The sequence below is a fragment of the Zootoca vivipara genome, chromosome 14 (genome assembly GCF_963506605.1).
Source record: "Zootoca vivipara chromosome 14, rZooViv1.1, whole genome shotgun sequence".
Lineage (NCBI taxonomy): Eukaryota > Metazoa > Chordata > Lepidosauria > Squamata > Lacertidae > Zootoca > Zootoca vivipara.
This window is the reverse complement of record NC_083289.1, coordinates 14,741,989-14,757,327: the sequence shown is the minus strand read 5'-3', so window position 1 is coordinate 14,757,327 and position 15,339 is coordinate 14,741,989. Positions and strand designations below refer to the sequence as shown.

Here is a 15,339-nt window from a genome sequence, read left to right as displayed (position 1 = left end):
TGGAAACTTCAGCTGGTGCAAAATTCTGTGGCCAGACTGCTCACCAGAACACGATGTTTGGGGCATATAACACTGATCCTGGCACAACTGCACTGGCTGTCAGTTAGTTTCTGGGCCCAATTCAAAGTGCTGGTGTTGACCCATAAAGCCTTAAATTGCTCAGGACCTCAATACTTTTTAAGAACAACCTCTCATCACATGTCTTTAAGTGCCAGGCAAAAACATTCCTTCAGCCATTAAATAATCTACGGCCTGTTAAACGTGTTTTTTTTGGGGGGGGGGACTGTTATTGTGATTATTTTATTATCATGCTGTCTATTATTATGGTTTGTATTGTGTTTTTATTATTATGCTTCATTAAAATATGTTCTTAATGTTGTACAACGCCCCGAGATCTTCTGATAAATGGTGGTATATAAATCAAATCAAATCAAATCAAATCAAATAAATAAATAAATAATAACCACAATGTCCCCAGTAATATTTTGGATGGTATTGTGAAAAGGAGAGAAAGTGTTTGCCTATTCAGATCCAGAAAGCAATGCACTCACTTTGGAAGAGTTTTATGAAGTTATCACAAAGCTATATTGAAATGGCTATGTAGGATAAGATGACACTATGAAAAGCAGTGGCAGCCAACTTGGTGCTCCCAGGATGCTGAGGGACTACAACTCCCATCAGTCCAATCAGAAAGCCCATCATCCCCACCCCAAAAACATTCAGTACACATATGCTTTTAAGGTCAAAAACTCACCTTTTAGCAGCGCTGTGAGGATTGCAACATCAATATCTTGATGCTCATCGGATCCAATATGGAACACAGTGATCTGTTTTGAAAATTATATTGGGAAGAGGGGGGGGGGAGTTTTCAATCTCATAAAGGTTCCTTTACATATGGTTGATTTGTAACAGTTCATTTGTCTAGCCATAAACCCTAACAAGACTAAAGAAAATGCATTAAAAGAAACTGCTGTTGTATATACAGAATTCCAAAACCATATAAGAAAACTGCAGAATAATTAACTGCAGTTAATAATCAGCAGTACTATTCTACAGTTAACAACTAATACTACTACTATTACACATGTAATTCAGAGACCACCATTTAAAGATTAGCAAATGCTTTCCAAATTATGTCCAAGGCTCTTGCATATTCAGATGTTGACACGATAAAATCAAATGCCAGTGCTAACCTCAGTAAATTTCACTAGACTAGATATACCAAGATGCTAATTTTAAAAATATTAATTGTGGCCAAGATCCAAAGGGCTGCTTTGGGCTGGCCCAAAGGCTTTCACTCACCAATGAGATTTTCTCCAATGCCCGCTCCCTGGTGATACACACACAGTGGAGTGGTTCAAATATAACCAAAGCTTTATATGCATGAGCCTGCAGTTAGGTCTGAATTTTTATATAACAATTCCCTCTATCCTTTCTGTGTTTGAAACAAGAAAACACGATAGTTTGCTGTTTCAAATGAATCACAGGACATGGTTTGTGTTTGCCTTGCAAGCCAGTGCTAGAAAACAGCATCACAGCATCAAATAGCAATTGCACAGCAAGCACAAATTTTAATTTACTAATTCAGATGTATCAGCAAATGACAGCTTGTCATAAACCAAGAAGAGAGGGAATTGTAACACATGAGACAAGTAGGGAGACTGAAAGCCGAAACCCACTCCAGGGTTCACAGTATGTTATCATCACACAATGTTTTGGCATTATGTTTGGTTTTTGAAAACCTTCATTGGTTTTGATAATACTGTACTGTACACTTATTCAAGATCTGCAGGTACAACACAGATCTTTGGACAGATCTTTGGATCTTGACTGAAAGACAAAAAACAAATATCAACCCAATGGAAAAAAGGAAAGCGTAAACATATTTTTTTGAAAGAAATGAGGCTCAGCTCAGACACGCCATCAACTTGTGGGGTTGCATACAACTAAGTTATTGTCATTGCTCCCTTGGCGCCTTTGGGCTTGGCCCTAAGGATGGCAGACTCTGGAGAAAGGTATGGAGGAATGGGGGAAGGCTGGTCTATTTTAATTTTTCATAGGTGGTGTGATTAATCAAACATTTATTTAGAAAAGTACAAAACTAAAGAGTGTTACTACACAACCCTATTGTCATGGTATCGTATGCAGACATTTACTCACAAGTTCTCTTTTTTTCATGCACTCCAGCAAGGTCTGGAACAAATGAACTGCCTCGCTCTGACCAAAATTAAATGTCTTTTTGATGGTTGAAATGACTTCAGGTTCTGCTCCATCAGGAATATTCCTGAGATGAAACAAGAATCAATTGAAACACAGAACCATGTGAAGTATTCTTCCCATCAAGGGGAGGGGGTGTGACTCAGGAGGTAGAGGGCAAGGTTTCAGGTTTAATCCCCAGCAGCTCCAGTTGAAAAGATCTCAAGTAGCAAGAGAGGAAAAAGAAAACTTGGACAGACCTTGGACAGATGCTACTTTGAGAAGACAATACTGGGCTACATGGACCAATGTTCTGACTCAGCAGAAGGCAGCTTCCTATACTTACCCTCCCTCTTCTGTTTGTTTATATACATAAGCTAGGATGTCTGCAGCTCTGCCAGTCCCCTCACAGACCACCACTGGCACAGGTGGGTTTTCCTGAAGGTATTCCAAAACTGTGAGGATAACATTGGGGCCACCTTCAAATATAAGTGCAACCACAGGGACACCCTGGCCAATTCCTAGACAAAAGAGGTAAAAAAAACAATGCAGTTCTTTTCTTTTTTCATTATGTCTTTTTCGGAATAAGCACAACACAGTTCATTAAAACTCAACTCAGAAAGAATGACTTATACAGTACTCAAAAAATGTTTATAAAGAACCAAAGCAACCCACAGGGCTTTGTACATCTACAACAGAAGTGTTATTCTTTAAAAATGCTAAGCTAAGCCCTGCAACAAAAAGCTCAATTATGCAGCCCGTATAAATTAAGGAGAATTGCAGGATTTGTTCTTTTATACAATTTATTTCGTGGTTTTGACTGTTTTGCACAGTTTTTCTACTCGTCCAAGTCATGGGAAGGGGCAATGCACTATACAAAGCACTGAAGCTCCTCCCTCTATTCACGTGAAAATCTTATTCAACAACAACTCTCCATGAGTCCAAGAACTCATCAAACATTTGACCACAGTTTATCAAACATTTGTTCAGCATCTCAACCGGCATGGGTTGGCAAACTAAGGCCTGGGGGCCAGATCCAATTGCCCTCTGGATCCGGCCTGTGGACGGTCAGGAAATCACCGAATGGATCGGTGTGGGTTTCTGATCATTCAGGCTGCGCCATCCCCCCCCCCGCTCTCCCACACACACACCGCGGCAGCGCCTTCTCCTTCCCTCTTCCTGGCTTCTCCCCACCCTGCCTAGAGGAGGAAGCGGGCTGGGCTTTGTTGAGCCGCAGTTGGCTGAGCATCATTTTAAGCAGCCCCTCTCCAGAGCCAGCCCTTTCGCGCCACTCATCGTCCCGCCACTACCAGCCCCTGCCGCTCGCAAGGCACAGGTAAGCAGCCACTGGGGCTCATCCGGTGCTGTGGAGAAGGGAGGGGAGAGTCAGTTGGGCGGGGTTCCCAAAATATAGTCCGGCCCCCCACAAGGTCTGAGGGACAGTGGACCAAAGTTTGCTGACTCCTGGCCTAGGGTGATGGTTTGAAGGCACACTGCAGAAACTAAATGCTTCAGGTCTGGCAGCCCTACCAAAGTAAAGGAATTGAAAAGGTCTTTTGGGGAACTAAAAATGTGAATACAAAATAACACAGAAAAGTCATTCTCTGCAGTTCAAGGCAACTATGCATACAAATCTTCACCAAAAACTAATCTTCCTCAGCAGTGGTAAGCATAAATACTGCTCAAAATTCCTAGCATAATATTAGACTCACCTTATTCCTTCTATTGCACAAACAAGTCAAGAGGCTGAGTAGCACACATTTAAATACTGTTAATCATACACAAGGTCTAAAGTGTGGTTTACACATTTCAAAGGCCTAATTAAACTGCAGCCAACTGTGTCAGCATAAACACAAATGGAAGAGAAACTGTAAACACATAATAACTGTATACAGTAAAAATGTAGCCCATAGTTACAACAAATACAGAATACGGAAGCACTATAAAGCTTCTCTTTACCAACTCCTAGTCAAAACAGGATAATTGGTTTTAAAAACATTTTGGGAGTAGATGTAGTATATTCCCCAGAAGCCAGCTTATACAAATGATACTTAACAGCTAATCTGTGACTGACGCAACACAGATTAGTATAAAAAGGTCAGAGTTTCCTTATGTTATTCATATACAGATCTAAGCGTTGCATGCCCACAATAACTTTTGCCCCAAACAGAGAAGAATTTCTGTTGTTACAGAGTGCAAGTAGGACTTGAAGTGCAAATCACTCGCACTTACGATTCACTGTGCACCTTTGTAATGTCTGAAACCGATTAGAGAACTCAAACTCAAAAGGAATGAAATACAGTTTAAGCAGATATATTGGTGTGTAATGCATTGGATTGGGGGGGGGGGTATTGCTGACAAGACTGCATCCTAAAGGATCAGACTCACAGCCTGCGGGTATTGTTACATCTGGCCCCGTCTCTTGATGTTGATGGCATCTGTGGCATGAAGCCTCTTTCAATAGTTAAGGCTGGTCAATCAGCTGTGACTCCTCTTGGGCAAAGACAGCCTAGGCCACACATTGAGAACCTGTGGCTCTCCAGACGTTGATGGACTAAACTGCCATCAGTCTTGGGCCTAAACAATTATGTATTTCCTAATAATATCCAACTTAAGACTACTACTGAAAAAAAATTAGTGGCCAGAAAAACCACTGATAGACCACTGACCAGAACAAGCCAAAGGGGGCATATCTTATCTTAAGATTGGTTTAGACTTAAACATTGTCCGTATAGTTAAAGCTATTGTTTTCCCAGTAATGATGTATGAAAGTGAGAGCTGGACCATCAAGAAGGCTAATTACTGAAGAACTGATGCTTTTGAATTATGGTGCTGGAGGAGGCTCTTGAGAGTCCCATGGACTGCAAGAAGATCAAACCTATCCATTCTTAAGGAAATCAGTCCTGAGTGCTCACTGGAAGGACAGATCCTGAAGCTGAGGCTCCAATAATTTGGCCACCTCATGAGATGAGAAGACTCCCTGGAAAAGCCCCTGATGTTGGGAAAGATTGAGGGCACAAGGAGAAGGGGACGACAGAGGACGAGATGGTTGGACAGTGTTCTCGAAGCTACCAATATGAGTTTGACCAAACTGCAGGAGGCAGTGGAAGACAGGAGTGCCTGACATGCTCTGGTCCATGGGGTCACAAAGAGTTGGACACGACTAAACAACTAAACATTGGCTGAAATTATTTTCTTACTACTATATGCTTACACTATTCTGCTGTTTTTAACTGTTTTTTAACCATTGGTTATATTGGGATTACTCTAGATTTCATTAAACTACCATGAGAGTGGCAATGCAGAATGATGGGAAGTCAATCATAATAATTAAAAAAAATGCATCCAGGAGAATCAAATGAAGTAGTAAAGTTTTTCCTGGATGGTACTACTTCTAGTGGCAGGGTGGAGAGTGCCTCTTTCAATTATCCTTAATAATCCAAGTCCCGGTAAAGAGAAAATCAGTACTCCTTGACTTGCTATTTTTCTACTGGCAGTTAATTTTCTAAATGGGGAAGCAATGAAACCTGCAATCCCAGCTCCCCAAATAATGCAAGTCAAGACAACTTTTTACCAGCTTAAGTTCCAACCCCCACACTGCATATAGAACAAAAAGGGCCAACACCACCTAATTAGTTAATAATGGTCCACACATACGTGCATGGATCCGTTGCAGGTTAATTGTTTTTTCCAGTTCTCTTCGTAGTTTCACTTCTGCTCCATATTTTCCAACTGTTCCATCATCCACCAGTATGAAATGGGAATGAAGATTATTCAAGACGTTAAGTTTGCTCAAAGGATTCAGCAGGGTTTGATATGGAGCAACAACCTAAACATAAAACAAAACAAAAAGACCTTCGCATGGACATAAACCTGATTCCCCCCCCCCAAAAAAAAAATGTGGCAGGCTTCAAAATTCCTTTTTCATTTGCCAATTGCCAACGATCTGTTTATCCATCAGCTGCAGATTTCTGCTTCATTCCCATATAAAGCAAGTTGTAATACCAGGAAGTATCAACACATTAATCTTATTCATAATTGGGATTCTTTATTCTATAAAATCACAATGAGGTAAGCACACGGCAAGGAAAAAGCAACCAATGATCATTGCTAAGATGGTTTTTACTCTAAAATATCTCATTGGAAGACTGAGGTTTTCAAAGTTTCCAGACAGGGTTATTTTTAAGTAGACTAGATTGATTCTGGCATGCCTATGTACGCAGGTCCCATTTTGCGAACACAATCTGCTCTCTAGAATTGGTTCATTAGGTGAGCATTCACATAGAAAACCACTGATTTCAATTGTTCCTAATAGGAAAATCCCAGTGTTTTCCTGACCAAGAAGAAATGACAAAAAAAAACCATGGCTCATAACTGCCCCCTCACCTCTCAGAGAATTACTTTCCTTAATGATCTCAGCAAAAATAAAATACAGTAACAGCTTTAAAGAAAGTCATTTAGTCATCTTCTTACTGTTTTTTGCTGGTTGTGTACAGTCATTCTGGCTCCTTTCCTCAGCTCAGCATCTTCCCCACCCACCCCCAGCCCTTCTCCTTCCTTCCTTCCTTCCTTCCTTCCTTCCTTCCTTCCTTCCTTCCTTCCTTCCTTCCTTCCTTCCTTCCTTCCTTTTTCACCTCACAGTGTGTAGGACCAGATCCTCCCCTTAACTTGTGTGCATATAAGCTGTTCATGAAGCAGCAGCGCAGTAAGAACTACACTAGGGTAGGAAGGCACAGGCAGAAAAACTTAAGAGGCGAGGCAGAGAGAGCTGGTATGGCTGGCGGGGAGATCACAGTTCTCTAAGGGAAGCTGCTCGTGGAGAAGCACCATGCAGGATCCAATACTTCCACTTAACAGCTGTTAAGCATTGATATCTGATCCTGCATGGTGCTGCTCCCTCACAAGAAGCTTCTCTGCAGAAAAGTTTAAGGAGAGGATCTGAGAAGGGGAGGGAAGAGATGGTGTGGCTGGCAGGGAGATGCAGCTGGAACTGAACTGAGGAAAGGAGACAGGCAACAGGGAACATGGCACCAAAAATGGCTGTCCCCAACCAGCAAAAAACAAACAAGAAGAGGACTAAATGAGTTTCTTTAAAGCTGTTATTTTAATTTCACTGAGATTCTTTCAGAACACACCCAACTGTTTGTACAAGTTTGTATAGCTGTATAGCTAGGTTTGGGCACAATTTCCTCATGTAGTTGAGTTTTCACATAACATGTGTTCACAAAGCGGGACCTGCGTGTACATGGTTCTGGGATGGCTAAGTGACATCCATTTCACAAAAAGAGTTTCCTATTCACATCACAACCTTATTCCATGAATTGAATAATTCTGATCAAAGCCTTAATGTACTTATGAATTTTCTTCTTTTCATTAACATTTGAGAGCACAGCAATAATAAATGGGCAAACTTACATCTCTCCCAACGAGGTCATTTCTGTTTTCAATTACTCCCCAAGGAGCTATTCCAATAGTGCAAATCTTTCGAGATGATCGAGAGGCATGTTCCTTGAGGGCATCACCAACGTGCTTTGCAACTCCTGTTCAGGATCAAAGAATATTGTAGTGTTACTAAATGTATGTTCTACTGGTGGCAAATATCTACTGAACCCAATGGCTCAGTTCACATCATGCTTTAGCACAAAGCAGAAAAGCAAAAAGCACTTTGCTCAATTTGGAAAGGAAAGTAATGTTTTAACACTAGCACTGAAATACATTTAAGACCGATTTTTACTATATTATAGAAAGACTTGTAAAAATGTGTAAACACTAAGGTTAACTTTTGAGTCTTCCTAATTACAAACAAATCTTGGTGACATGAATGGGCTTTCCAAAAGAAACTGAGCCTAAAATGCGTATCTATGATGTCAACATGCACAAGTGCTTCTATAACCCACACTCTTAAAGTAAGCATTTTACACCCTCCACAATGCCTGAGTTAAAAAGCTTGCTGGACTGAAACAATACATACACACACACACACACACACACACACACACACACACACACACACATATATATATATATATATATATATATATATATATATATATATATATATATATATAAATGTAAAGGGTCTATGTTTGGGACTTTTCACTTTTCTCGGAAACCGCTTGACCGATTGTGTTCAAATTTGGACACAGCGTCCAGTACCAATACGCAAGTGCCAACATAACCTTAGATTCCACACATGCCAAACCTTTGACAGGTAAAAATGGAATTTCCCCCCAAAAAACCATAGCGCCCTTCACTGGACAACAAGGGAACAGACGCCGTATCCTTTTGCAGCTAGAAAACCTTCGCCCTCTATCGGCGGCTACACTGGTACTGCAGCTAGAAAACCTTCCCTCTCCACAGCACCTTGGCTCGCTTTTACAGACTAGGCCGAACTAGGCCGAATGGAGGTGGGGACTTGCATGGGTGGGTGTTGGGGGGAGGAGGGGACAGAATAGGTCATGGGTCAGGACAGGGTGGGGGGAATCACAGGGATGAACTGGGGGGGAGGCGGAATAGGTCATGGATTGGGCCAGGGTGGGGGAAAACACAGGGATGTGCCACAGCAACGCGTGGCCGGGCCAGCTACCGTATATTCCGGCATATAAGACGACTGGGCGTATAAGACGACCCCCCAACTTTTCCAGTTAAAATATAGAGTTTGGTATATATTCGCCGTGTAAGACTACCCCTCTTCCACCACACCGCACACCAAATAAAAATTAAAGAAACATCAGATTTGATTTCAATATGGTAATTTTAATTCATCAGTTTCCCTTTAAAAGCCTTCAAAATCCTCCTGTTCATCATCTGATGTCATAAGTATATCAATGGCATATTATGGTCTATAAGGCAACTTCCTATGCTCCTGTGGGGAGAACTGGGTTTCATTGAAACTCGATGGCCTTTTCTCCACATCTTTTCCTGGGAGAGCTGCCCTTTCGCTACCGCTTCTCTCCCCCCCCCCCATTTTGGGGCTCCTTCCACCCACCCAGAAGGCAGCACTTGCAGAGCAGAGAGACAACAGCCTTCTCTTTGCAGGAAAGCCTTCCCGGGTGGCTGGGCAAGCCGAGCCACCCAGCTCAGCCCCCTCTCCCTCTCTAAAGCAAGGGCACCTTCCACCCACCCAGACGGCAGCACTTGCAAAGGAGAGAGACAGCAGCCTTCTCCTTGCAGGAAAGCCTTACCTTTTGTTCTTGTTCCTACACGTGCAGCTTCGGGCGGCTGGGCTAAGCGGGCTATACTCTCTAGGACTCCTGCTCAGTTCCTTTTAACGCCGAGCACACTCAGCCCAGCCCCCTCTCCCTCTCTAAAGCAGGAGCAGACAGTGCGAGAAAGCCTTTCCTTTTGTTACCTTCCCCCCCCTTTTGTCGGGCAGCTGGGCTGAGAGGGCTATCCTCTCTAGGACTTCTGCTATACTGCCGCCCCACTTCAGGCACCCCCGTGTGCCGATGAAGAGGCGCTAATCCGGGTCGCGAAGCCATTCGCCCCTGCGGACAGCAGCCCTCTCCCGAGCGAGCGCTTCTTCAGGGACTCCTTTAGGGAAACTGTGCCATGTGCCACGCCCGTTTTTGAGCTCCCCCTACCATATGCGGCAACCACAGATTCTAGTACCCGGCTTATAAGACTTTTGAGTCAATTTTCATGGGTTAGGAAGTCGTCTTATACGCCAGGATATAAAGGTAGTTTCTTATGAAACAGTTCCAATGTGTCACATCATAGCTTGCTTATCCGAAATTCAATTATCAATCAGATCGTCATGAAGGGCACCTTCTCAACTCCTACATTTTTGAGCTGGAGCACAAGTTTCTAGGCCAATTATGGGTACCACCTTCAGTAGTTTTATTCTCTGTGAATCTGTATCATAAGCAGCTCCACTTTAGCTGGTAGTTTCTGGCAATGTGGATGTATGTCATTTCCAACATGACACCTGATGATTCCAAGCCTGCTGTCCACATGGCCATGCAGACTGCTATCATTTTGATGCCAAATCGACATCAAAATAGTCATATGAAGATGATATCCAGGTGTCTCAAATGCATGTGAAGTGGAAAGTATATTTAGAGTCAAGACTTCACCTGTATTCACTCCTCCAGTTATAATCCAGGCTCCTGTTGTCACTGCAGCTTTAATAAGGCCTTTACCAAGCAATTGTTTAATGCGTGGATGAAGCTCAAATTTTTGCATCCCTCCATGAACAGAAACAACGAGCTTGGGCAGTTCCATCTGCCATTCTTTAAGCATAAGCTGTAGGATGGCTTCAGGTCTAGTGTCATATGACAACCGCACATACTAACAAAAAAGAGTTGGGAAGGGTTAACCTTTTTTAAATAATGCAATCAGGACATTATAACCATACTTATGCAAGGGTAAATAGGCATTTCACAGGTCATTCCTAATGCATGAAAATTTCTAATGGGAATTAGAGAATTGCCAGAGGATTCTGAATATGTCACAATAATGATATTTAAAAACCTTATTGCTACACAGTTTATTTTATTTGTAAACACTGCGAAAGCATTGAACATTTTGTCAAAAAGGTGATTCCATAGTAACCAGTTTAAGATAGCTTCTTTGTTAATATTTTGTGTCTTAATCAATATTATTTAACTCCAATTAACATTAAGCTATTTGTGTGTTAATTGGTTTGATCGTCCCATAAAAAATAATCAAGCAGTATGGCACAGGTAGTTCAAATGTTCTCTTTTTATTGTGTTTTAAAAGATGTTACCGATATAGCAACTTTGCAACCTCAATAATTTATCTGTAACTTGTTTTCTCTAACTTATTAATTTAAAAATTATGTTATGTATTTTTGTGTTTGGATGAAAGGTGGTGTGATAATAATAATAATAATAATAATAATAATAATAATAATAATAATAATAATGTACTAATTGCTTCAATTTGAGGTGGGGGACACAAACATAAATTTAAAATGTAAAGTGCAAATAATTCATATGGAACCTTGACTTCACTCATCTCTTTACATGCTAATACCTTCATGTTTAGATACATGTTTTCATATTCACTTGTAAATTCATTTCAATATTATTCCACTCTACCATTAAGCAATATATGGAACATTTGACACTGACCTTAGCTCGATACGAATGAGAGCCTCCTTGAAAGTTTATGATACCATAAGCATCTGTTGAACTCTGCTCAGTATGTTTTTCTACAGACCATTCTTCTACCTCCTGATTAAAATTTTCACCCAGTTTCACATCTGAATATTTCATGGCAAGGCTGGCAGTAAAGCAAGCATGTTGGCGGACCAAGCGACCACAGCAGCACCTGCAGATAATCATCGCAATTTGCGGAATTGGGGAAGCACACAAGAGGGAATCGCATAAGCTGTTATCCATTCTCACAGTACTGGATATGCATCAATTTAGGATAAAAACTAGTGTTGTTCAGCCCGTTTAGAAAACAGGCGCTAGAGGATATGTGAGAGGGAGCACTCTCTCTCGCGCGCGCGCTCTGCCGTGGGGCGCGCCAGGAACGCAAGTAAACAAACTCGCTATCCCATCGTGCCCCGCAGCTGAGTGCAGAGAGGGAGGGAAGGCCGTGGCCTCGCTGCTCCTCTTACGGGCTCCTCCGTCGAGCGCGCGAGGGGAAGGCGCGAGGGGAGGCGGAGTCCGGCGCCTGGGCCTAGCCGCCTCCCTCAGCCATAGTGCGCTTCGTCGCAGGCTTCGCCTACGACGACGACGGGGAAAGCCTGGCCGCCGGAGCCGCAGCAGCAGGAGCCCGGGGACTGGGAGGCTTCGGCGGGGGTGACCGGCTGCCCCGTCAGCAGGAGCGCCACTACCAGCTCAAACGGGAAGCGACAGGAAGGAGACCTGTCCTCGCTGGACGCACACACGTGCGCGCTTCCCCCCCCCAGCCAACGCTCAGTCCAGCCAGGAGCGGCGGTTGGCAGCCGCAGGGAAACGGTAGGTGGGGGGGAGCGCGCGTGTGTGTGCGTCCAGTCTCTGCTGTCCAATCCCTGTCTCTGGGGTACATGCGCTGTACCCCAGGGACACACGGGACAACTTGGACTTTATTATATAGGATACTTATTAATAGTTTTGTGCACTTAGGTGTTTGTTTTTTTAAAGTAACTATCGAAGCTGATTTGCACGATTCTGGCAAAATTTCTGAACCAGTTGTCTTTAAATCCTTTAAATATTGCCAGAGCATAGAAAAATAGAAAATCAACTCAATTGACTTTACACAGAACTCTTCACTTTTCATACGTTTTCACAGAACGTATAGACAAATGTCTTACCTGAAAAATTGACAAAAAGTGTTCATGCCTTGAACAGCACATTTGATGTGGACAATTTTATCAAAATATGATATTCAAAAGAAGACTCTGATTACTGGCACCCACTGACTTTGCACATAGGCTTATAGCAAAATCTTATACATTAATCTTCTGTTTCGGGGGGAGAGGGGCAGAACTGGGAAAACTTAATGTTTGGTCATATTTTTGTGTGTGTTTCCTAGTCGCTGGAAGGCTTTGACATTATCTGATAAGCAGTTCACATAAGAAAAGTCAGAGCAAAGGTATATAGGATGACTTATAAGGGTTATGTAGAAAATATTAAAAACCCAAGAACTAGAATGCCACAACTAAGGGTCAACATACCTTTCACTACCAGCACTGTTTCCCTTGTCTACCCACATCCTTCCATGTTTTAATTAAATATTCTTTACATTATTACTTGTCTTTTGCTTCCAGTCATTTCTACATAAATTACAGAACCATCAGCTTTCTGATGTTTTACTTATGTCAATTAATTAAAACAGTATTTAAAAAAGAGACACATAATTGCTTCATCTTACATACTCATACCTGACAAGTTGCTGACAAATCTGACATCCTGGAAGGCATCTATAATTAAGAATACAATAAAGTAAGTTAGAATTTTTCCTGTATTTTTATTAAATCCAATTTATGGCTTAATATGACCGAGATCACTCTTAATATATTTGTCACTACTTTCTGCAATTCACACCACAAATTATTTACTGTCCTGTATTTTGGGATATGCCTCTTAAGAAGAAAGCACTGTAACTGTTTATGAGGGCAATTTTGTTTGCATGAAAATGGTCTAGAGAATAATAGAAAAATGACTGCTCATAGTTGTACGGAAGATATATCACAGTAATGTTACACAGAACGGAATACAGATACGATGCACATATGATAGAGAAAGTGAAAGATTTTACTGTCTACAGAAATTCACTGTTGGGACAAATCCCTCAATACTTGGGAGATCTTTTGACAGCTATGAAAAAATTAAAAATAATTTCTAAAATATGTTTAATACCTTTTTAGTTATAATTATTCATTATTTTTAAATAATAATAGTAATAATAATAATAATTTATTATTTATACCCCACCCATCTGGCTGGGTTTCCCCAGCCACTCTGGGCAGCTTCCAACAGAATATTTAAATAAAATAATCTACTATTAAACATTAAAAGCTTCCCTAAACAAGGCTGCCTTCAGATGTCTTCTAAAAGTCTGGTAGTTGTTTTTCTCTTTGACATCTGATGGGGGGGGGGCGTTCCACAGGGCAGGTGACACTCCCAAGAAGGCCCTCTGCCTGGTTCCCTGGCCCTCTGCCTGGTTCACTTCTTGCAGGGAGGCAACCGCCAGAAGGCCCTCGGCGCTGGACCTCAATGTCCGGGCAGAACGATGGGGGTGGAGACGCTCCTTCAGGTATACTGGACTGAGGCCGTTTAGGGCTTTAAAGGTCAGCACCAACACTTTGAATTGTGCTCGGAAACGTACTGTACTGGGAGCCTGCCCTTCCCCAAAGGGAGCTCAGGGCAGCTCACAATAATATAAGTGCATAAACCATAATTTAAAGCAGCACAATAACTTATTGCAGAAAAGAGTTACAAACAACAGCATAAAATCTTCATAAAACTATTAGCCAAAAGCCTGTTTTTTAAAAAAGTATTTATGCATTTCCAAAATGCAGGTAAAGAGAGGGACAGCCTGATTTCCCTTGGAAGGGACTGCTGCCACTAAGAATGCCCAGAGATAATTATAAACCCTGGGGAAAGAATAACTAGGTTCCAGTTGTTTGAAGCTGCAATCCAGTGCTCAGTGTTAAAAATATCAATGGCACTTTCAGAAAGATACAGTACATCAAAATGCACTGCGTTGAAATACATTTTTGAAAAAAATATGCTTAACCCCAGGTCTGCTTAACACAGACATCAGCCACAGCAGTAAAATATATGTAAGGTAGCAGACAACTGAGTATAATCATGCCAGATGGGATTTGTGCTACAAATGAAGAAAACAAAATGGTTTGTTATTTGGGAAATGTCCCAAATGAACAAGGGTGGGTCGGAAGTATTGTTATTGTTGATTTCTTAGTTTTGTTATATTTGTAAAATCAATTAAAAAAACAAAAAGGAAAACAGCTTCCTGGTTTATGTTCTTCATATCAACAAATTTTTCATGTGTTTCAGTTTGATCAAAGCAAAACCTGTGCAGAGTCCTATGGCTTCAAAGAATGCAAAATATATGTTTCAACATATTTCACAAACAAAAACAAATGTTAGCTATCTCCTGTTCAATTATAACAAAAATGTAAAAGCTAAATTTTACTTTTACTCAGAATCTGTACTGAATTCAGAACAAACTGAAGGCCAACTCCTCCTCTTTCCACTGCAGTCCCTTGCACCTCCCCAAGATCATCTGCAGATTCCTCTGCAGTTTTCCCCAGCTCCTCAGGAGAAGCTTGAGGCAGGTGCAGGGGGCTGCACTGGATAGAAGAGAGCAAAACATCCATTTTCTGAGCACGATCCTTATGGTAACAGCACATAATTTATACTTCAAAGTTAAACCTTCTGCTTCCATCGTTTTTAGTTTACCTGTGAGGATCCTTTGAACTTGGTATAATGTAGACACATTCCCGTTTGGTGAAAGTATTTTCTATCCAAGATTTCTGGGACTGTAAAACAAGGTATTTTCAGGATCATGCAAAAACAATGTCAGATTTTATACAGTATTGCAGAGAGCTATTTTTCATGGGATCTACCACCCATGTTTAACAGTAAACCCCTCCCTGACTCCCTTTCCCCTCTCCAATATATTTTCAAACACACATAGATCCATTATGCAGGCCTGTCTTTG

The 15,339-nt window shown here is 41.6% G+C and overlaps 1 protein-coding gene across 4 annotated transcripts in view; it reads right to left on the bottom strand.

The window, feature by feature from the left end:
• TRPM7 (transient receptor potential cation channel subfamily M member 7) overlaps window positions 1-15,339 on the bottom strand; it is a 77,982-nt gene that overhangs the window by 38,723 nt on the left and 23,920 nt on the right. For all 4 annotated transcript variants that reach the window (XM_035131113.2, XM_060282971.1, XM_060282972.1 and 1 more), the window contains exons 2-10: window positions 15,078-15,157; window positions 13,034-13,072; window positions 11,292-11,490; window positions 10,272-10,485; window positions 7,612-7,736; window positions 5,854-6,025; window positions 2,543-2,717; window positions 2,161-2,284; window positions 755-827 (exon numbers count right to left, since the gene is read on the bottom strand). In XM_035131113.2, the coding sequence (XP_034987004.1) occupies window positions 755-827; window positions 2,161-2,284; window positions 2,543-2,717; window positions 5,854-6,025; window positions 7,612-7,736; window positions 10,272-10,485; window positions 11,292-11,490; window positions 13,034-13,072; window positions 15,078-15,157 (1,201 nt within the window). The remainder of the gene's footprint in view (window positions 1-754; window positions 828-2,160; window positions 2,285-2,542; window positions 2,718-5,853; window positions 6,026-7,611; window positions 7,737-10,271; window positions 10,486-11,291; window positions 11,491-13,033; window positions 13,073-15,077; window positions 15,158-15,339) is intronic.